The sequence below is a fragment of the Tachyglossus aculeatus genome, chromosome 16 (assembly GCF_015852505.1).
Source record: "Tachyglossus aculeatus isolate mTacAcu1 chromosome 16, mTacAcu1.pri, whole genome shotgun sequence".
Classification (NCBI taxonomy): Eukaryota; Metazoa; Chordata; class Mammalia; order Monotremata; family Tachyglossidae; genus Tachyglossus; species Tachyglossus aculeatus.
Window position 1 is genome coordinate 33,357,726 of NC_052081.1, and position 23,608 is coordinate 33,381,333.

The 23,608-nt window shown below is 43.4% G+C and overlaps 1 protein-coding gene across 1 annotated transcript in view; it reads left to right on the forward strand.

Moving 5' to 3' along the window:
* The first annotated feature begins 21,554 nt into the window (after window positions 1-21,554).
* The window catches only part of SORCS1 (sortilin related VPS10 domain containing receptor 1), a 402,129-nt gene continuing 400,075 nt past the window's right edge, over window positions 21,555-23,608 (forward strand). Inside the window, exons 1-2 of the mRNA XM_038758618.1 lie at window positions 21,555-21,701; window positions 22,626-22,798. Of these exons, the coding sequence (XP_038614546.1) occupies window positions 21,555-21,701; window positions 22,626-22,798 (320 nt within the window). The remainder of the gene's footprint in view (window positions 21,702-22,625; window positions 22,799-23,608) is intronic.

Genomic DNA, 23,608 nt, shown 5'->3' on the forward strand with positions numbered 1-23,608 from the left:
TCCTGACTGTTCTGAACTTTTTGTAATATTATGCTGTGGAAGCAGAGTTGTGCCTACAGCAGTCCCAAGCCTGCTGGGTCTGTAAACTAAGCAAAGTGAGATCCCAGGGCCCGGCACATAATGCTTCTGGATTACACTTGCTGTTTTGATTTCTTATCCCGGGAGGCCTCCAGAGTTTGCATCACAACACCTGGTCTTTGTGCTTAGTCTCCCAGTGCCCCAGTGATAATAATCATACCTGTCTGCCCTGCCTCGTTAACAGCCCAGGATTATATAAATTGGGGAAAAATAACTTAAAATGTGAGTCCTGTCCTGCACATTCCATCCTGAAAACACCTTAAATGTAATCTGATGTTAGTAGATTTTAAGGGGCAGAAACTCTCCTGTGTATGTCTTACCCAATGCCTTGCACGTTGCGGGCACATGATAAGTACTAGATGAATCAATAGGTTGCACACAAACACTGCATGTAATGAAATTCAGCCCACCCCAAGGACCCAATTTATTTTTCCACCATCCCTACCTGAAGGACAGAGAGCAGTGGAAGCTGTGTGAGGGAATTTATTAGAATAATGCTACTAACTTCCTTTGGCACTACACCATGAGCTTATGGGTGCTTCCTCTTCCTCAGCTCTCTGTCTCTCCTCCACTTTCTTCATTGCTTAGATTTAGTTTACTTCTTGTCAACCTCCAACTGGGCCCCTCTTGACATGCTCTGCTATTTACCAGCAAGTGTGATTACTATGAATGAGGTAAGAGGAAATCAATGTATTGAGTGCACAGTGGTAATGACATTTGCTTTCCAGTTCCCCTGTTCCTCCAAATTTGGGCCTCCATTGACTGCTTATTGGTTCATAACCTCCCACATCATCCTTGTGCATTGCAAATGTGATTGAGTAAAGAAGGCAGAACTTTTCTACTCTAAGCACTCAATTAGCTCTCTCCCCCATTGTTTATCCTTGCTCCTCTTCCTTTACAACCCAGCCTACACAATTTGCTCCTCAAATGCCAATCTACTCAATGTGCCTTGTTCTTGTCTCACTGTCAACCTCTTCCTCACACCTCCTGCCTGTTAGGAACTCACTCCTCTTACACATCTGATAGGCCACCACTCTCTCCATCCGCAATACCCTATTAACATCACATCTCCTCCAGGAAACCTTCTATGACTAATCTTTCATCTCCCCACCCAATCCCTCCAAAACAGCCTACATGGACACTTTTAGTCACTAAATATTCACCCTTTCTCCTCTCTCCACAGAGGGATTTACATTTCTAAATACTTGGTGGCTTTCCCTACCTATAATTAATTCAGTGTTCATTTCCCCACCCAGATTGTAAACTCCATGAGGGCAAGAATCAATCCATCAATCATATTTATTGAGTGCTTACTGTATGCAGAGCACTGTATAAAGTACTTGGGAGACTACATTATATAATCACATCTACTGACTCTGTTGTCCTCTCCCAAGTGCTTAGAGCTTTGCTCAGCACAATGGAAGAGCTCAACAAATACTATTGATTTTTTTCCCCTCTGGACTGCATTTTTTATGGTATTTGTTAAGCACTTACTATGTGCCGAGCACTGTTCTAAGCACTGGGGGAGGTATAAGGTAATAAGGTTGTCCCACGTGGGACTCCCAGATTTAATCCCCAAATTACAGATGAGGTAACTGAGGCACAGAGAAGTTAAGTGGCTTGCCCAAAGTCACTCAGCAGACAAGTGGCAGAGCCGGGATTAGAACCCATGTCCTCTGACTCCCAAGCCTGTGCTCTTTCCACTAAGCCATGCTGCTTCACAGCACGCTTCGGATGATCAACTCATCGGGAGCTGTGGCCCCCAGCCGTCCTATAGCACAGAACTGAACCTTGGGCTTCCTATACAGGCATTCTAGTAAGTCAGAAAGGACTTACTGCGTCAAGCATTGTTCTAGGTGCTGGGGTAAATTCAAGTTAATTAAATCAGAGACAGTCCCTGTACCACATGGGCTCACAGTCTAAGTAGGAGGGGGAATAGGCTAATTGAATTCACATTTTATAGTTGAATAAACTGTCACAGAGGGGTTGAATGACTTCCGAGATTGCACAACAAGCAACTGGAAAAGACAGGATTCGAACCCAGCTCCTGAAACACCCAGGCCCATGCTCCTTCCACTAGGCCACGCTCCTCTTCCAAAGCCATGCAAAAAAGCTGCCTTTGGAAAGAAAATTTATATTAAGAAATAATGCCAGTGACTATTTTTGGGGACGCTAATACTGTATTTTAAAATATGTTGCTTTCTTCAGGTTCAGAACCTGTATTTTACACCCATGACCATGCATATCCTATATTAGTGTCAGCCCCTTAATATATATTTCAATTAGCCTGTATTTCGCTCAATCTAGCTTTCAATACAAAGGCACCTATTTATGGGTGACTGAAACATTGACTTTTCCCAATTCTTTTGCTGTTGAAACACAGGGACAAAACATTATCACTTTTCTTTGTAAGAAAGTTACCACTTTTCTGTGAGTTTCCTTTCTGAGGAAATGTCATTTTGAATCCTTCTTAATGGCCAATGTTGACCTTTGTTTTTAAGAGAGGTTTTGTGAAGTCTCTATGTTTACCTGCTTATCGGCTTTGTCTATCTATTTCTCTGCCTATCTGCCAAGCATTGGTCCTTATGACACCCAAGCTCTCAAACTAATTAATTATTTCCCAAAATTGGAAAAAGGCACCATGCCCTTCAAGTCCTCCTTTCCCAAACTGGGAGACGGGATGAAATGTGACGTTAGGTGAGTTTTGCCTGGGTTGGGGTGCCTAGTGTCTGTGAAATAGGAGGAGAAATTCCTCACTGGAGGGGACCGATCAGGAGGAATCCTAAAATATTTTTTGCCCATGGTCAGGGCCAAGCTAGCATCCCACTTTTGCCTGTGGCTATTGAATTCTGAGGGAACCCCCAAAGGGTCATGTAATGGACATTCCTCATTCATTCATTCATTCAATCGTATTTATTGAGCACTTACTGTGTGCAGAGCACTGTACCACGTGCTTGGGAAGTACAAATCGGCAACATATAGAGATGGTCCTTACCCAACAACAGGCTCACAGTCACAGAGGGAGACAGACAACAAAACAAAACATGTAGACAGGTGTCAAAATCGTCAGAACAAATAGAATTAAAGCTACATGCACAATCAATCCATCAATCAATGGTATTTATTGACACTTACTATGATGTTGAAGCTGTCTCCCCATTTAACCAATTACAACCCAGCTAGGAGTCTCCTCTCCCATTCCCAAACTGGGTCTCCCACCTCCTCCACTCTTCCTGGCCAGCAAGGACTAATCCCTCAAGCAATTGCCTTTGGCATTGGTCCCATTAACAATCACTAATAATAATGGTAAAAGCAATAATAATAAAAATTACGGCATTTGTTAAGTGCTTACTATGTGCCAAGCACTGTTCTAAGCACTGGCATTGTTCTAAGCACTGTAAGCACCTGCTACTGTTCCAAGGACTGAACTAAGCACTGGGATCAGTATAAGATAATGAAAATAATAGTAAAAATAGTAACAATGCTAACCGTGGCTTACTATATGCCAAGCACTGTGCTAAGCACTCAGGTAGATAGACACAAGATAATCAGGTCTCACATGGAGCTCACAGTCCAAGTAGGAGGGAGAATGAATTCCCATTTTTCAGATGAGGGAACTGAGGCCCAGAGAAGTTAAGTGACTTGCCCAAGGTCACATAGCATATAAGTGGAGAGCTTGGATTAGAACCCAAGTCTTCTGACTCTCAGCCCTGTGCTGTTTCTACTAGGCCATGCTGCTTCCCAGGTCAGACTCTCTTCCTGTCCCACATGATATTTGCTGATTGATGGGGTTATTAATAGTTCAGCTCTGGGACAGGTGCTTTCACCTCTCTCACAGACAAAGATTTTTGGAATAAGAGGAGGAGAGGAGAGACTAGGTGAGAGTAATTCTCAGGTCTCCCTTATTCTCTGCTTACAGGACTAGGGATTCTGTCTCCATCCTGTGTTCCTGAAGCTGCACTCTGTGGAATCCAGGGGGGCTCCAGCATGCTATGGGCTCCTGCACCCATGTACCTCTTACACGCTGTCCCCAGTGACAGGCCAGATTCAGGAAGAGGAGGAAGAAAGAGAGGGGCTACCTCTGTGGGAGGGGGAGTGATTAGTGGGAACAAGTGCTCCATTCAGCTGTTCTTGAGGGTGACTTCTGGCAGAGCTGGGGGTTGTAGTGGGGGTGGCATCAGCTTGTCAGCTGGGGGCTGCATGGTGGAGTATACAAGGACCCCCTTACTCTGAGACCCTTGGGCTTCAGTCCCCAAAATGCCCACATTAACCTGATTCTTCCCCTGTCCCTTGCTGATCATACTTCTAAAATCACATCTTCTCCAGGAGGCTGTCCCTGATTAATTTTCTAATCTCTCTCCATTTTCTCTCCACACCCATGTCACCACTTAAATGTCACGGAAGCCCTTAATGCTCATAACTTCCTGTAGCACTCATGTATATATTTTATATACTCTACCACTGCCTCCTTGCTGTATTTTACTTTAGTGCCTCTCTCCCCGACTAGGTTGTAAGAACTTCCTATGTGCCAAGCACTGTACTAAGTGTTGGGGTAGATACAAGATGATCAGGTTGGATATAGTCCCCTGCCCCACATGAGACTCACAGTCTAAATCGGAAGGAGAACAGATATTTAATCCCCATTTTGCAGATGAGGAAACAGAGGCATGAAGAAGTTACATGACTTGCCCAAGGTCACCCAGCAGGCAGATGGCATAGCTAGGATGAGAAGTCAGGTCCCCTGACTCCAAGGCTCAGGCTGCTTTCACTAAGTCACATTGTTTTCACAAAGAAAACTTTAAAAAACTGATCTCCATGTTATAGGCTCGTTGAGAGGAGATGGATAGTCCAGTTGGCCTGAGTGTTTCAGGACTGGGCAGTTGTTATTTAGGTCTGTACTTGGCTCTCAGCCCCCAGCACCTTAAGTGAGTGAAGCCCTGGTCACCATTTGAGATTTCCTGATGACTGTCACTCGGGCAGAACCTGGGAGTTATTCTAAGGAAAGGTTTTTTTTCTTTTTTCCTCGCTTTTTTATGTTGCCCTGACATGCTTTACTGCCTAGAAACGAGGCCGGCTCATGAGGCCGGAAGTTAATGTCCTAATTTATATTTTCATGGAGCTGGGGATACATTTTTCTTTGGGTGAATATGTCAGTTGACAGTAAAAAAAGAATCGTTTTTCAAGATAATGTCGGAATAATGTAAATTCTGGGGCTGGCATTCACAGAGGGAGAGATTTGGGGTCCAGGGCAAAGGAAGGTATGAGGAAACTTAATCTTGAGTTCTCCAGAAGTGGCCACTGGAAGTTGCCTGTGAACATGGGTGTCCTGGGGGAAGCTGAACTGGAAGCGGGAAGTCAAAACAGGCAATCGCTATGCATCAATCACAAGCAGGAACTCCAAGCTGAAGAGGCGATCTCCACTCAAGGCTGGAGTCAGATTGCAAACAGTCTGGCCTAATCGCTAATGCCCTCTCTAACACACCGGGTAGCCAAACAACATGGATGAAAAATCTGGCAGACAGAGATGCCGAGGTATCCAGCAAGTGCATGATTCATTCATTCATTTGTCCCAGGTTAGTAGAAATATTAGGTATTAGGATGATCAGAAAAGACTCCTGCTTGAAGATTCCTGTCTCTGGGAAGGAAGTTTAGATTCGTGAAGCTCGGCACATTTCTCTCACTGAGGCTGAGACTTCTCAGAGATAATGACCCCAAGAAAAGAGAAATGCCCTCATGTTTATCATCTTTATCTTCATCACCCTCCTCCTTCTCCTCCTCTTCCTCCTCTTCCACCGTGTTGACTGAGAACTGCCAGGGGGCAGAACACATCCTAGGGACATGGGAGATATTCAGGAGAAAGTGCTAATCTTGGCAGCAGGTGCTTTATGATCTAATAGGGGAAACAAGCCGATGTGAATTGACAAATATGCAATAGTTAGAAGAGTGAGACTAGAACATAAACTTGACATTCAGCCGCTGTCATTTTTCCATGTTATTCCTCTTTCCCATGTGTTATAATTGCTAGATTGATGGCTCGATTGACTTAAAATGTGTCAGGGAGTGGGAAAAAAGTACTAAATACTCCACAACTGTGATTGGCTGGTTACGGCATGCATGGAAGGGTGACTGATTCCCTCTAGCTGTTGGCTTTGAGCAGATGTTTCTCCACTCTTTCCTCAGGTAGTTCCCTTTCTTAGACTGGGGGCCCGATGAGCACTCCCCAAAGTAGGGGTGCATTGGGCAACCTACAGAGGTCCCTTAGGTGGCCACTGGACTTGAACAATATTGATTTTTTCCACCGTTCCGGCTCCTAGATAAATTCCAGGCCTGTTGCAATGGTGCCATTGGAAGAACCAGATCTCTACAGCAGGGATCAAGATGCTACAAACTCAGAGCAGAAATCTATTAGGACAGCAGTTTGGGAGAACTACTGCTCCTGTCTGTTTAGAATGGAGGACAGGGAGCCCACCCACCTAGGGATGGGATGCAAGAGTCAGTTTCATTTGGGAGAAATGTGTTTGCACCGTCAGTCTCCCCCCACACACACACACTTTCCCCACCCATCCCGACCTCTCCTTGCAAACCTTGACAAGCAGATGAACAATTAGCTTGAACATCCGCTTCTCAAAGAAGCACAGTAGGCTGCCCCAGGTCCTGTATTCCTCTAGGATTTCACGGACCTCTTTGCAAACATCCAGGTTGCTGTGCGACTTGGGGGTGGAAGATAGAGCATATCCAGGGCATAGTTCGGATCCTCTCCTGTCTTATAGACTGAAGTTAATAAGACTGTTGGTTCCCCATGCAGGGAGAGATTGGTTAGTGTGGTTCCCCATGGGCCCCAGGCCCAAGATCCCGAGGCTATAGGCATTCGAAGTGGCAGTGTAGCATTTGGGATCCCAAAAAAGCTGGCATCTTGAAACCATTTCTCTATGCCTGGGCTACCCACTGACACCTACTCCTGCCTATTTGTTCTCCCTCCTACCTAGACATGTGAGACCCATGCAGGATAGGGACTGTGTCCAACCTAATTAACGTGCATCTACCCCAACATTAAGACTAGTGTTTGACATATAGTAAATGCTTAACAAATACCATAATAAACAAAAACAGTTCTTGGAGGGTGATTTTTCAGCTGAACACAGGAAGAAGGGGTGGGGTTAGGTACCTGGAGTCAGTTATCTGGCCTCAGTGAGGGAAAGTGGGGTTAAGGAGTCAGGTCAGGAGTCTGAAATTGGGGAAGGTAGAACAGGAGATAAGGGTGGTCCTGAGTCAGAGATTGGAGCAAGATCAGAAGCTGAACCCAGAAGTGGAAATACCTGGGGGGGGGGGGGTAAATTGTGCTGAGGGAGGACCTGGGTTGTCCAGAATTGGCAGTAAAGCCAGGTAAGATATCAGACACAGGGTCAGAAGTTCCGGCTCAGTTGGTCTATCTGACACCTGCCCCCTGACCACCACACATCCACCTGCTCTTACCAGGAGTCCTCCAGATGGCAGTTCTTGTGACCTTGATTGGTTCCGTGCTGATTGGCCTGTTGCCTTTAGAAAACAAAGCAGTTGGCTACAAGTGAGATCAAGAAGCTGCAGTGAAAGAGCACTAAGGCCATAGAATGCAATAGTAACACAGATGACAATTGGGGCTATCCTATTTTGAAGGGGGTCATGGCCCCTTCAGACTCATCAGTGGATATTTTCTTATATGGAATCAAGACATGGGGTTGTCCTTAATCACATAAAAATAATGACTATTAATAATAATAATAGTATTTGTTAAGCACCTACTATGTGCCAACCATTGCACTAAGGACTGGGATAGATAGGGAATAATCAGGTTGGGCACATTCCCTATACCTCAGCGGCTCACAGCCTAAGAGGGAGAACAGGTATTGAATTCCCATTTTACAGTTGAGGAAATGGAAGAGAAGTGACTTGCCCTAGGTAACAACAGGCAATCAATGGAGTTGGGATTAGAATGCAGGGCTCCTGACTCCCAGGGCTGTGCTCTTTTCACTAGGCTATGCTGTTTTCCATAACATGGAAAAGTTGGTCTCCATTTGAGGAGGTTTACGGGAGAGGATGGGGCAGGGGCAATGATTGGGTGGGGACAAATTTTAAACTCACAGTCTCTGACTTAGACTGTGAGTCCCATGTGGGATATGACTTATGTCCAACCTGATTATCTGGTGTCTACCCCAGTGCTTTGTACAATGCTTGGCACATAATAAGTGCTTAAAAAGTACCTTTAAAAAATAAAATTAAAATTTTAAAAATCAGCTTAACTATGATACTCTACTTTCACCTTGATTCTGTTGGCCCTGATTAAATTGGAAGACTGTTTTCTTTCCTGTGCTTCATTGTTCACAGATGACATTTAATTGGTGTGTTTCAAATATTCCAAAAACAGTATTTTTAAAAAAGGATCCTGACCTGAGAATGAATTTGTCCTCTGTTTTGATTGTTACTGCTGCATGATTTCTGCATATCAAAAAATGTGAACTTCCAAATTGAACCTGGGTATAAAAATTAAATTTTCATCTTGCAAAAGACCCAGGCCCTTACAGTATTTGACGTTCAGGTCGGTGGCATTCTGAATCATGTTGCCAAGGCAATGGCCTCTGAAGATTTTTTAATTATCTACTTGGGTCAGCACAATCGTGCCTGAAGGCAGGGGGTTGGATGATATGACCTATCGAGTCCTTCTGTTATTCATCAAGAAGGTGTCAGCTTCTTGAAATCAGAGGCTTGTCTTAGTCTTCCTCTGCAAGTCTCCATGGGGTCCAGTACAGTGTACTGCACCCAGTGGGCAATCAGTCAGTGTTGTTGATGAAATGGCCCTTTGATGGTATAGGGGTCCACCTGATACTTCTGTCCTCTAACTGGCACAGTGAAAAGTTACAAGGTAATCCAAGTGGACCACTGTACTTGTTAATTGTGGCCAAAAGCCAAATCCAAAAAATCATTTGGGCCCAAATGGGCCCTCCTATTGGCTGCCCAGGAACAGAGCAAGTGATAAAGAAGCAGCATGGCCTAATGGATAGGGCCCAGGCCCGGGTGTCAGAGGACCTGACTCCTAATCCTGACTCCACCACTTGTCTGCTGTGTGTCCTTGGCCATGTCACTTGACTTCTCGTGCTTCAGTTATCACATCTGTAAAATGGGGATTAAGATGTATGAGCCCCATGTGAAACAGAGACTGTGCTCAATCTGATTATCTTGTATTTACCCTAGTGCTTGATACAGTGCCTGGCCTGGCACACAGTAAGCACTTAGCAAGTACCATTAAAAGCAAAAAACCCCACCAACAACAACAAAAACTTGGGAAGAGTATGGCAGTAACAAGCTACATTCCAGTCTGAGATGTGTTCTTTGATCAATGTAGCTGAAAGGTTACTCCAAGCAGGGAATCTATCATCTCCCATTATTCTTTACACTTTAAATATTCCAAAAATTGCCTTTTGAGGGGGTCACTATTGATCCAGATTCATTCTGGCTTGTATTGTTATGCATATAAACAAATAAACTGATGCATACAAACTAAACTTTCAACTCCAAATCCTTTTGGTACATAGCCCTTCCTAAAAGATGAATTTGCTGGAAATTTGAAAGAAAGATAGCCTTGGTGTCCCAGGCAGAGCATTACAACTCCTTTCTCATGATGGGCCCTTGCACACACACAGTGTCTGAGAGATGTAGCTTTGCAACACTTGGTCAGCACGGTGCCCTTGCTCAGAGGCACTTACCTGGCTGGGTCTGCTTGCCTGTGTCTCTCTAACTCAGAGAGAGAGTGCCGCCTTCAAACAGAACCAGTTTGTTCATTTCTTCGGTCGCCACTACAACAGGATCTTCCCAGATCCATCATCAGAGTGAGCCTTCTCTCTGCCCTGGGTGATGGAGAATGATCCCAAGGGCCTGGGATGGCCAGGTCTTCCTCTTGCATCCCTGGCACTGTCTTTGTCAACCCCTGTTAATGAAGTCCACATCCGGGCATGCTCCAGACCCAGAGACACAGTTGCTTGCCGTTACCGCAGCAAAAGCAAACCCTGGCAATTATAAAACTAATTATGAAAACAAAAAAGGGAATAATTAACAAATATTCTGCAGTTTACATCACAGCTTATCATGGAAAAACAACCCATGTAGCACAGCATGAGCATTAAAGAAATAATTACTATTCTTTCAAAATGGGAGGCAAAATATGCCTAGAGAAATGTATTCTTCCTGGGCTGTGCAGAATATGCTATTATCACAGAGAGATAGGGTCGTGAGGTGAATGAGTTTCATAAAGGCTGTTGGGTGTCTAAGGGCACAATGTCTAGTTCTTTGGCAGTTTAAGGAGTCGTGGAGACATATTAATAAGTTTCCCTGAACTTGCTAATCAATAAACAGGTTGCTGGCAAGAATGTTGCTAGACAAAGCCTGAAGGAGAGATGGGGTCTTCTAGGGAGCAGTTCTCAAACATTTTCATCCTTGAGGATTTTCACAGTCCTTATGTCCTGCATCATACCCACACAAGGGAAGGAGAAAAAAAAAGTAAAGTATTAATGCCTCTGCAATAGAAAAACATGTTTCCCTTGTTTCACTGAAAAGGGAAGGGGTTCTGCAGCATTGAAAACAGAGCAGTCAAAATCACATCATCTTAAAATAAATCTATGACAAATGTTCACAAGTCTTTCAAACTCTGCGCAGCTGACCAGAGTGAACTCTCTCTGGTAGATCCTGCTTAGATGGAATATGGGTCGCTAGAGTGAACTTTACTTGATTTCAGCTGTGATCTTTCATCTCTCTTCTCTCCTGTCTCTTCCCTTCTTCTTTTCTTTCCTAACGCTGTCCCCACTCTCCAACATGTAGTAATACTATTCATTAAGTGTGGACTGTATGCAAAGGACCATACTAAAAGCTGGGAAAGAATACATGGGTGAGACTTAAGGTCCCTGACCCTCAAAGGGCTCACAGTCTCACAATAAAGGGGAAAGGAAGGGGACTAGTGATTAACACACAAAGAAAAAAACAATGAAAACACAAAATCTACATAAAAGGTACAAAGTAAATACAAAACATAAAATAAAATAAAAGCTGCAGGGTACACAGTGTCAAAGTTAAAGCACAGACCTGCGAGTCAGAAAGTCATGGGTTCTAATCCCCACTCAGCCACTTGTCTTCCATGTGACCTTGGGTAAGTCATTTCACATCTCTGGGCCTCAGTTATCTGTAAAATGGAGATTGAGACTGTGAGTGCCATATGGGACAGGAACTGTGTTCAACCTGATTTCTCTGTATCCATCCCAGAACTTAGTACAGTGCCTGGTACATAGTAAGTGCTTAACAATACAATTATTATTATTATTAGTATATATAGCTGCAGCCACACCCTTTGGCTAAGACCTTCCCAACTTTTTGCATCTTGTGGAGGTGGCCTACTGCTGCTGTTTCAGTCCTTCTCACCAGGCTGGATGAATCAGGATGGGAGAGAGGCCCTAAATCTTCCCATTGTCTCCCCTTCTCCTCTTCCTGTCTCTTCTCCTCTTCCTCTCTCTTCTCCTCTCCCTCTAGCATACCCTCATCATTTCCCATTTCTGCATCTCTTCTATTCTCCTGTCCAGATCTACCATTCTCTTCTATCCTAGAAGACAGGAGGCAGGGATAGGAAGGATATGGTAGAGATCAGGGAGCTGGGAAGATGGAGAATGATTGGAAAAAATAATAATAATAATAATTGTGGTATTTGCTAAGTGCTTACTGTGTTCCGGGCACTGTACTAAGCGCTGGGGTGGGTACAAGCTAATTTGGTTGGACCGTCCTTGTCCCACGTGGGGCTCACAGTCTCAATCCCCATTTTGCAGTGAGATAACTGTCACCAAGAAGTGAAGTGACTTGCCCAAGGTCACACAGCAGACAAGTGGCAGAGTCAGGATTAGAACCCATGACCTTCTGGCTCCCAGACCCGTGCTCTATCCACCAAACCATGCTTTTTCTCCAGGGAGGGGAGGAGAACAAGTGGGAAGAGCTGGTTGAGATAGTGGTGAGATTTGGGAGAGGAAACTGAGGGAATCCTGGTTGATTGGGGGATCTGGTGTTAGTAGGGTTGACTAAATAGGAGGATGCAAGGAGAGAAAGAGGCAGGGAAAAGAGGAAGTCAGAAGGGATGAGGAAAGGGATGCCAGGGTAGGGGAGATATGGAAAGAGGGAAATTCAGAGGGAGAAAGGAGAGACACTTCCTTTTAATGGTATATGCTAAGCGCTTACTATGTGCCAAGCACTTTTCTAAGCATTGGGGTAGTTACAAGCTAATCAGGGTGGATACAGCCCCTTTCCAACATGGGGCTCATGGTCTTAATCCCCATTTAACAGATGAGGGAACTGAGGCACAGAGGAAGTGAAGTGATTTGCCCAAGATCACACAGCAGATGAGTAGCAGAGCTGGAATTAGAACCCAGGTTCTTCTGACTCCCAGGATCATGCTTTATCCACTAAGCCATGGGCCCTACTTGGGCAGATCATGGCCCAACAAGACTCATGTCGATTTAAGGGTTAGTTTTTTCTGTTTGACCAGGATTGACTGATTTGCTAATTTTCGTCCATTTTTTGCCATGTTTTTGGTATGTTGTTATCAGCCTTTTCCATCTCCTTCTCAAAATCTAAGCTCATTATGGATAGGGAACATGTCTGCTAATTCTATCATATTGTACTCTCCCAAGCACTTAGTAGAGTGCTCTGTTCATAGTAAGTACTCAATAAATGCCTCTGGTTGGTTGATCGCAGTCTGACAGTTGTTTTTCCACATTTGAACATTTAAAATTGGAAGATTTGTTGCCAAATCAAGGAAATAGTTACCAGGAAGAGCAGGCAGAAAACAAGGAGACAGTGTAGATAGTGGGAATGTGAGGAGAATACTGAGGTGGAGGAGGACCAGGCAAGGGTAGCAGACCCAGTAGCTAAGAAAATTATAGCATTAGTGTGGGAAGAGGCCATGGTGCTGATTCAGGACAGTCACATAACCAAACAACTGGAGGGAACACCACAATTTTGGTTTCCACGTCCCTCTGGAAAATCTTCCATGAGCCACCAGGTGCCACAGGTCCCAGTTTAAGTCCTGCTCCAAGGATTCTTAGGGCAGATATGTGTCATGAGAATTGAGAGCAAAGACCTGAATACTTCTTCCTGTTCCTTTGCTGTCTGTTGCAGGGATCATGACAGTTCATTTTCATTACCCACCGTATTTCAGCTTTAGCTCACTCTTTGGCTTTACAGTTCACTGCCTCGCCACTGTGGAACTAATGGGCCTCTGAAGCTTAAGGCCTTCCAGAGCTCTTCTTGGTTCCAGCCTAATGTTGAGACTAAGTGTGCTGTGATTTGTCATTTGTCAATTCTGTAAGCTCATTGTGGGCATGAGTGTTTCTACCAAGAGAAGCAGCATGGCTCAGTGGAAAGAGCACGGGCTTTGGAGTCGGAGGTCATGGGTTCAAATCCCGGCTCCGCCAATTGTCAGCAGTGTGACTTTGGGCAGGTCACAACTTCTCTATGCCTCAGATACCTCATCTGTAAAATGGGTATTAAGGCTGTGAGCCCCCCGCTGTGCAACCTGATCACCTTGTAACCTCCCCAGCACTTAGAACAGTGCTTTGCACATAGTAAGCGCTTAATAAATGCCATCATTATTATTACCAACTCTGTTATGCTATTATATTGTACTCTACCAAGTGCTTAGTACAGTGTTCTGCACCTAGTAAGTGCACAATAAATTGACTGATTGATTTCTTGACTTCCTCTACCTCCTCTGCCATGAAGTGGAAATTCTGATACCAGTAATTTTTGCCAGCTTTGAGTCTTATTGATGAAGTGCCTTGAGATCCTCAGATGGAAAGCTGCCTGGTGGATTGTCATTATAAAGGGTTCACAGAGAAAATCCCATTTGTTAAGTTTGGTTTCAAGCTTTCTTCCTTTAGGGGCAACTACCCCATGGGGGCAATTACAACAGCAATCACAGCAACAGGCTCTGAGAGTGAATCAAATGCCACTGAGGCTCAGATGCCAAGGTTGGGCTGGATTTGAGCTTTGGGAAGGTTCCTTTAAGTGTAATGCTCTTTCCTGTTCCTTGGTAGACATGATGGGCTGCACTGTGCAGTCTGGTTTGCTTTTGCTATTTATATCCTGCATGGGAGTGGAAGGGAAACCAACCTGCTGTAATTTGATCCAGCCAATACTCCATGCTCAGAATGAGGGAATGAAGGGAAAAGTTTATAATTACATTTGGCCTGGCTGTGGCCTATTGGGTTAGTGGAAATAAGTTCATAAATAACCTTCACATGATTATTAGTTCGACATCGCAGTAAGTTAGTCCTTTATTACTTTCCCCTGCCTGGATCTCTCGTCCTCTTCCCTCCACCCCTTCCCACTGTTCTTCAGGAGCAGAAATGGTCCCCTGCCCTGCAGGAAGTGAAGCCCGGTTATACAAATGACTGAGTATTTTGGAACCAAGGAGCCAGCATCCACGTTTTGTAAGCAAACTAAATGAAATTTGACACAGGTTTCCAGTGACAGTTTATGACAACCGGATATCATCATCATCATCATCAGTAATCATTGAGTGCTCACAGTGTGCGGAGAGCACTGTACTAAGCTCTTGGGAGAGTACAATACAACAGAGTCTGTAACCTGTTCCCTCCCCACAATAAGCTTATGGTCTAGAGGAGGAGACAGATATTAAAGTAAATAAACAATTTATAAATGAATTATAATAGAATTTGAAATCTTCCTCCTCTGCCTTCTGAAGTTTCCCACTTTGTTGATCCTAGGTAAATGGTAAAACCTGCCTCCATTCCAGCTAAACGTATGGCTACTCAAATAAGGATATGCTAGTCTCAGATTTTCCACACCATTCTCCACCTGAGTTGTTTCTAAGATGAACAGCTCCTAGTACAAGCCTAGCATAGGCAGCAGCAATGTGAATTCCCGCAGTCCTCTGTGCCAAGGTCCAGAGTCTTAAAGAGAGGAGATCTACACTGTCAAAGACTTAGTCCTCTCTGCACCCTTGCTCAAATCGTAATGTCCTGTTAATTGTGGTTTAGGCCCCTGATTGTCAGCTTCTTAAGGGTAGGAACCATGTGCCTTGCTTCAGCTGAACTTGCCCAAACTCTGAGTACTGGATTAACATTCAATAGGTGCTCAGTAAAGGCCACTGATTGATTGCCTTGTGATTCTTTAGTTTTCCTGGATGAGTCTAGTAGTGATTTCTGCTTGCGTGCTTAATGCACTTTTAAGAGGGGCACATTTTTCAAGGATCACCGGGACTGTACTATGGGCCTTGAGATCTATTCCAGGCCTCTGAATTGTGATCACGGCTCACCATGATCTTCCTAACTACTGCTCCTCAACTCTGTTCTCTTACTATCTCCCCCTCTGGACTGTAAGCTTTAGACTGTGAGCCCACTGTTGGGTAGGGACTGCCTCAATATGTTGCCAATTTGTACTTCCCAAGCGCCTAGTACAGTGCTCTGCACATAGTAAGCACTCAATAAATACGATTGATGATGTAAGCTCTCTTTGGGCAGGGAACGTGTGTAGTAATTCTGTTATATTCTCCCTAGCTTTTAGAAATGTGCTCTGCACAGAGTAAGCACTCAATAAATACAATTGATTGATTGACTGATTGGAAGGCCCAGGCTACCTTTGACACAAAGGATGTGCATGTGTATTCATTCAGCCTTTGTTGTGGCCCTGTCTAAGATGGAGAGAAGTAGAAAAATCCATTTCAAGTTAAATAAACCTGGATTTGGAAATGAAAAATTCTTTTTTCCACCCCTCCACTCTCTAAGTTTGGAGACCCACACAAAAGACAAAGATGGTGGTGAAGGAATTCACCCTGCCAAGTTTGTCGGGGTGAGAGTTTTGAGTTGATATAAAATCATCTTGCAGGCCAGTACTAGACTGTGCCTTTCCAGTGCTGACCAGGCTTACTTTCCTAGGTTCTTGGAGTAGGCATCAGGATAGGGCAGCATAGATGCCTGGAGAACCCAACTTACATGGACCTAGAACTTTTCTATTATTAGGAAAACGGCTTTTGGAACCAAATGGAACAAAGTTATTTGCCTTCCTTGACCCCTGATACAAGTAAGAAAGTGTTCTGATCTGTAATTGATTAATGACAACAAAAAAAGAATCTTAATCCATTTCACATCATCAAGCGGAAAAGAGTCCCCCTTAAATCCACAGCAACTGACTGATTAGAAGCAATATTTTCTCCCCCTTTCATCCTTCCTACAATTGTCGAGATTAGAACACAGTGAAACTCAGACACATCCTCCCATCTCTTTCTCATTGCTGGAGTGGTGGCCTTGGGTAGATCTCATCCATCAAGACTGTCTAATCTGTAGAGTCTGAAGCAGGTCAAGTCCAATCAGCTCTGGCCCTCCTATGATCCAGCAAATAGATGGGAGCCAGAGTTGTTTGGTGATTGCTCTTTCATTAGTGGCCTCATTTCTCCAGCAGCTGGCCTGGAGGGTGTTCCCTGGTGACCAGAGAAGGTCTCTTATGGGCTAGCCAAAGGTCTGTTCACTAACGTACAACTCATACTAAAAAGGAAAGAGCTGGCCATTGACCACATGCTGATTTTTTTAAATATTAGTGGTATTTATTAAATTCTTACAATTTGCCAGGCACTGTATTAAATGCTCTTTTCATAGGCCATGCTGTTTCTATAGTCCTCATTTTATGGTGACTGGCTAAGTCAGCTGCATTGCAGCTGCCTGCATATACCTTAAGTCCGGCATTTATATTGAGAGGATTATCAGATGACGAAGAAGGGAGCTGTAATGACAGTGTGGCTGAGGCTCTCAGCACAGAGTTAGTAAGGATGCCAAAGCAGCAACAGAGTTCAGTACCTGTCCCAACACTTTTCCCTCTGACCATCGCCTTCAGCTTTGCCTCTGTTTCCCCACAATGCTAAACATTTTACCCTTCCAATCATGAGAAATAGTGTTTTTGAAAGCTTGTGTTTAGATAAGAGGATGATGGAGGAGCAATATTATTGATTTGCACTCTGTCTCTTTTGGTGAGATCCCTTCAGAGGGTGGGGCTCCAGCCTGTACAACTCAGGGGCACTATGCTCACTCCCCGAGGGATCTTGAAGCTCAGCAATGTCACTGAGCCTACCCCAAGGATTTAGGGAGGTTTTTTGCAGTATTTTTCAGCATTTACTATGTGTCAAGCACTATTATAAGCACTAGGGTAGGTAGAAGTTAGTCAAGCTGAATACAATCCCTGTCTCACATGGGGCTCACGGTCTAAGTAGGAGGTATTGAATTCCCATTTTACAGGTGAAGAAACTGAGACACATAGAAGTTAAGTGACTTAGGTCACACAGCAGGCAATTGCAGAGCCAGGATTAAAACCCTGGTCCCCTGAGTCCCAGGCCCCGGTTCTTCCCATTAGGCTACACTGCTGCTCTGTCCTCAATAATAATGGAGCAGAGTTCATTCATTCATTCATTCATTCAATCGTATTTATTGAGCGCTTACTGTGTGCAGAGCACTGTATGAAGCGCTTGGGAAGTACAAGTCGGCAACATTTGGAGACGGTCCCTACCCAACAACGGGCTCACGGTCTAGAGTTTTGGGGTGTGGAGCAATTCCTAGTTCCCTAATGGGAATATTACAAGGTAGGAAAACAAGTCCTTCCTTCTGATTTTTCCCTGCCAGCCTCTATTTGTCCTGATGAGCTCATCTCCATTTATCCTAGTCTCATCAGGAAATTCCGTTCTCAAGTGGGTGATGACATGGGGGGCTTTGAAGTCACCAGGAGGCTTGGCACTCAAACCATCTTACAAAGAATAGGATATTGTGATGGAACCATCAAGAAAAATCAAGACTGACAGTTTAATTTCTCTAAATACTGAAAGAGAAAGGACATCTGCCACGATGATGTTGGTATTGCCCAGGTTGAGGGTAATTGACTGTGAGTCTTTTACTGCTGGAGAAATTTAATTCTGTCCTTGGCTTTGGGTTTTTTGTTTTTTTTATTTTGATTATTTGGTTTTTAATCCTTTATGAGTTTTTCACCCAGGTGAGCCTGGAGTCACCAGACCAATGGAAACAGGCTTTTGCACTCCCTTTCAGTATCTTCCACTTTGCCTTGCTGGATGGAGTTCATTGATTTATTTATTGCTGCCTCTACAAAAAATCCTAAAATGACCCTTCCTGTCCATCACCAGGCCAACTTTCCCAACCTCTATGTCCCTCTATAAATAATCGGATTAAGCAATCCCCAAGACTGATGGCTCTCCCGTGGCAGATACATTTAACAAGCGGAATTCTCACTCTCCTTAAGTGATTCTCAAATCAAAATCCATCAGACCCATCAAGTTGCAAAGGTTGATGATCTTTAAATCAGAAAAAGGATACAGACGAGGTTAACATCAGATTCAACTTGAGAGGTGGTACTTTACCCAGAAATTTGTTCTCAGCTAACTTGCTGGGGAAAATTGAGGTGCTGTGAGCATGTTGAGGGGTACTGTTACTATGCCATCGATTTGACTATCAGGGGGAACATATCTTTGCCTTCCAGAAGTTGCAGGGGGTTGAAGCTTGAAGGAGCAAAGGACTGAATTTACTGCAGTGAATCACCCATACAAGCCAGGCTCACATCTTACATTCTACGGAAGTAGAATGTTGTGAGGACCCAGTTTATGACGGAAAATTGGAAATGGTATTCTGGAATAGAATCAGACAGCATTATCCTTTTCTACCCATCCCTATATTCCTGTTATATAACTAGCCCTGCTGTGAGTCCAGTGGGAAGACCCCTGCTCTGGGAATCAGAAAACAAGTTCCAGTTGTGTCTCTTGGGGCTCTGTCATTCATAGTAAAGATTTCTGACCAAAGAACTACTGAGGACAGTTTGCAAAGTGGATAGTCACAGCAGGAATCATGAGAAATGACTCTCCAACAAGGACAGCAAAGACTACAGCAGAAACTGAAGTAGCTGAAATGACCATGACCATATTGGCCAGCTGGAAGTAAAAATAGTTCACATGCATTAATAATAATAATAATAATAATAATAATAATAATGGCATTTGTTAAGCACTTACTATGTGCAAAGCACTGTTCTAAGCACTGGGGGGATACAAGGTGATCAAGTTGTCCCACGTGGGGCTCACAGTCTTAATCCCCATTTTACAGATGAGGTAACTGAGGCTCAGAGAAGTTAAGTGACTTGCTCAAGGTCACACAGCAGACATATGGTGGAGCCACATAATATAATGTACTGCACTCCTCTGCCCCTCTTACTTCATGCTCATTGCTCCTTCAAGCTGATGTCCATCTCCCCTGTAGTCTGTAAATTCCTCGTGGGCAGGGATTGCATCTGCTAACTCTATTATATTGTACTCTCCGAAGGGTTTAATGCAGTTCTCTGTGTAAAGTAAGTGCTCATTAAATACCATTGATTGATTGACTGATTTTTCAGTCCCACTAGTACAGGCAGATAGGATCTCTCTGGTGATGATGTCATCTTTAAACCTGAAAGTCGGTTATATTTGTGTGTCCACTTGACACTCTCCAAAATTCCTTTGAGGTTCAGAAACATTCCAGTATTTCTTCTACTTGTCACATTTTGGTCCAAAACACAGCTAGAAATTCCTTCTTATCTTTCCTGCAACTAGGTACCAAATTGTGACCTTCCCAAATGGGCAGCTGAGGGAGTGAATTAGAAAAATAAGGCTTTTTAAAAGAAGAAATGTCCTTTAGGGTTATTCAACTTTAAATGGAAGTTTTAGACAATGCAGTACAAACGTCACACAATTCCCCCTCTAGAATTTCAAAGGTGAGAAGCCATGAAAAAATAATATGGTCAGGGGAAAAGGTTACCTGAATGAAACTCTTAATAAAACCATAGCAGCCTCAGTTAAAGAAATGTGAAAGACTTGGGCTGATCCCTATTTCCTTGGTTCAGGTTCCTCCTTCAGTCTCCCCGGTATGGTGTGGGCTCCTGAAATGATGTGTGAAGGAATTGTTTATCCTGGGAAATGACTTACAGCATTTGCCCACTGCTGTTCAGCTCTAGGATTTCCGACTGGGGAAAAACATTTCTAGATGTTGCCGTCTCGGTATCTTTCCTCCTCCTCCCCTTATATGTTGTAGTTTTGCTTTTTTAAGTAAATGATTCATTCAATCATATTTATTGAGTGCTTACTCATCAATCGTATTTATTTATTGAGCGCTTACTGTGTGCAGAGCACTGTACTAAGCACTTGGATGATGGGAGGAGTGGGAGTTTGAGGGATGAAGATGAAGGAAGAGAGGTTAGCAACATGTTTTCATCCCTTTCATCCCTTCATACTCTGATAGAAAGAGGGGGCATCTTTCAAAGTGGTTTGCATTTTATCTCATTTGGCTCATGTATCCCTAACCAAGAGTAGAAGACAAGGCTGTAGATTTATGGTAATGAAAAAAAATGAAAATCTTTAAGCCTTGGATTGCTTGGGGTGGGGAGTTTATCTTTGCATTATAAAGCTTTGAAGTTGGCTTTAAAGCACTCGTTCACTTTGCCCTCTCCTGCCTTACCTCGCTGCTATCCTACTACAATCCAGCCCACACACTTTGCTCCGCTAATGCCCAACCTACTCACCATACCTCGATCTAATCTATCTCGCTGTAGACCTCTCACCCATATCCTGCCGCTGTCCTGGAATGCCTTCCCTTTTCATATTGGACAGACAATTACTCTCCCCAATTTCAAAGCTTTATTAAAGACATATCTCCTTCAAGAGGCCTTCCTGACTAAGCCCTCATTTCTTCTTCTCCAACTCCCTTCTGCATTGTCCTTTCACTTGGAGTTGCTCCCTTTATTCACCCCTCCCTCAGCCCCACAGCTCTTATGTACATATCTGTAATGGATTTATTTGCATTAATGCTTGTCTCCCCTTCTAGACTGGAAGCTCGTTTTGAGCAGGGAACTGCCTACCAACTCTGTTACATTGTTGTACTGTGCTCTCCCAAGTGCTTAGTAGAGTGCTCTGCATACAGTAAGCACTCAACAAATATGATTGATTGATTATGGCAGGGATTGCCTCTATTTGTTCCTGAATTGTACTTCCCTAATGCTTAGGTACGGTGTTCTGCACACAGTAAGCGCTCAATAAATACGATTGAATGAATGAATTGCTCTTTGGCCCTATATGCAACAGGAGAAAGTTTTCATCACTCTGTCCCATATGTAAGGATGAATCTCCTGGGATGCAGAGACCAGAAGAGTAGAGGCAGCTCCTTATTTGTTTCCTGGAAGGGCAACAGTGGAAAAGCAGGAGTGTCTGAAATCTTGTAGTCAGTGCTTTGCCATAGGACCCCTGAACCATAGCAGTTCTGAGAGCTTTTCCCTCACATCCCATTTTTCCTCATCATGAGTGAGCACTCAATAAATTCTATTGAATTAATGAATGAATGGGGTGAGTGCAGCTGAATCTCTCCCACCTACTACATAGCTCCATGACTTACAAGGATGAGTTCTGTAGGGTTACCCACTCACCTTTCCTAAGAAATGCAGTGCCTGATATTGCCTGTGAGGAGTTTTCAAAGCATAGGTCCTTAAAACTTTTAGGATCAGCACACTGGAAATCATGCAGTAGCCCTAATGTAAATTGGGCAGGGACTCTCAAAGAAATGTAATTATCTCAGCCTCTGCTTTCTCTATCTCCCTTTGCTTGATTTTCACATTAATCTGTTAGTGGAAGTTTCCCACTCGGTTTTTTAGGTTCTCTTCTGTTTGCAAGGGGTGAAGAATAGAGGACCATTGTTAGATATTGTTGATCCCTTTATTAGCTTCATGAAGCAAATATAATTTTGGTGACCTTGCTGGCTTTTGAAAAACCACATGGAAGTATGGTTTAACAGAGAGGAAAAATAGAATAAATTTTAAGTAAGAAACTGGGAAAACATCTTATGGGGATTCTTTATGATTTTTTAAATTCCTGCATTTACCCTAAGCAGAGGCAGCAGCTGTTTCTATATCATGATATCACCCATTCTCCTCACATGTCAAGTACTCATCGTCAATAAATACTATTGATTGATGATAAAGTTTGGAATTAGGAAGCCCCTTCGTTGGGTGATAGATAACTGCTAGTAAGAACATGGATCAACCATGAAAAATTAGACACCTGATTACCAGGGTTAACCTTCCTAGCATGAAATCTGGTAATTTTCATTGGCATCCTGCTCTGCCCTCTGGGAACAGACAGCCTGGTGACATTTAAGCAACATGTTGGCATTTAAGTTGCCCCCTTACAAGCTTCCCCAAAGAGAGAGCACACTTGTGAAACAGAGAAAGCAGTAAGTATATATTCCTTTGTCATTTAATCGATAAATAAATTAAAGACACTGCTTCTGAAAAGCGTGGCTGTGGGAAGATACCTCCTCCTATTATTATTTTTTACATCTTTCAGTAACCACAGAGTATGAAAGTTCCTGCAGTTAAAGGGATGGCAAGATGTAGAAAAGATATTGCTTTTGCCTGAGTTTTATGAAGCTGATATCAATCTTTTATTTCATAAACTTCAGACCTGTTATTACCCTAAAAGCACGCTTTGGAGCATTAAATGTGACACTGACAAGAATACAAATAAGAAGGAGAACCAAAGGATATTACAGAGTAGTGCAGGAATAAGACTGCCTCATCCCCAAATTCAGACAGCAGAGTTCAAACAAGATCATGAAACAGTCCAGCATTTGAGGTAAATTTGCATTTGACAAATCAAATTAATGAATTAGAAAGAGACAATTTACATCTTGCTGGTAGAGGAGAGAATAAAGCATTTGGTCTACAAAAGTGACTCAGAAAATGGAGGACTGACTGACTCTGAGGTAGATGGGAAAAACCAAGTTGATATAGATAAGATAGAACCAGGCCTATTATAAGGGAACATTCAAAAGCAAATAATTACTGGCGTTTATATGATGAATGGTATAAAGTATTGCGATACTAGTTTGAAGTGTGGGCCAATGGCAGTCAAATGGGTCCCAACACACCTCAATCAAACTTGGTATTTTCATTTCTTTGGTTGGCTCAGTATATATACATAGGTCCATATATGTATCTATTATGAGCCAATACACAGGGTACAGTGCCTGTCACATGGTAAGTGCCTAACAAATACCATCATTATTATTATCTTAAATATTATTAGTGGTTGTAAGGAAACAAGGATAGGAAAGCAGGAGGTGAGCTGGGGAAAGGAGAACAAATAATAAGAATGTGTCTACCAACTCTGTTATATTGTATTCTCCCAAGCAATTAGCGCAGTGCTCTGCACAGAGTAAGTGCTTAATAAATATGATTGATGGATTGAATAAGTGCCTTTTGGACCTAAGTTAAAGGGCTGCAATCTCTTCTCTCACTGTTGAAAGCTTTGCAGAAATGTTCCCTTGATTCCCCTTGGGAAGAGGTGAAGGAAGTAAAGCACTGTGCAACTAGAACAATCTTGGACATGTTGTATTTAAAGGTCCCCAGTAGCAGGCACTGTAGTTATGCTTGCATATGGCTT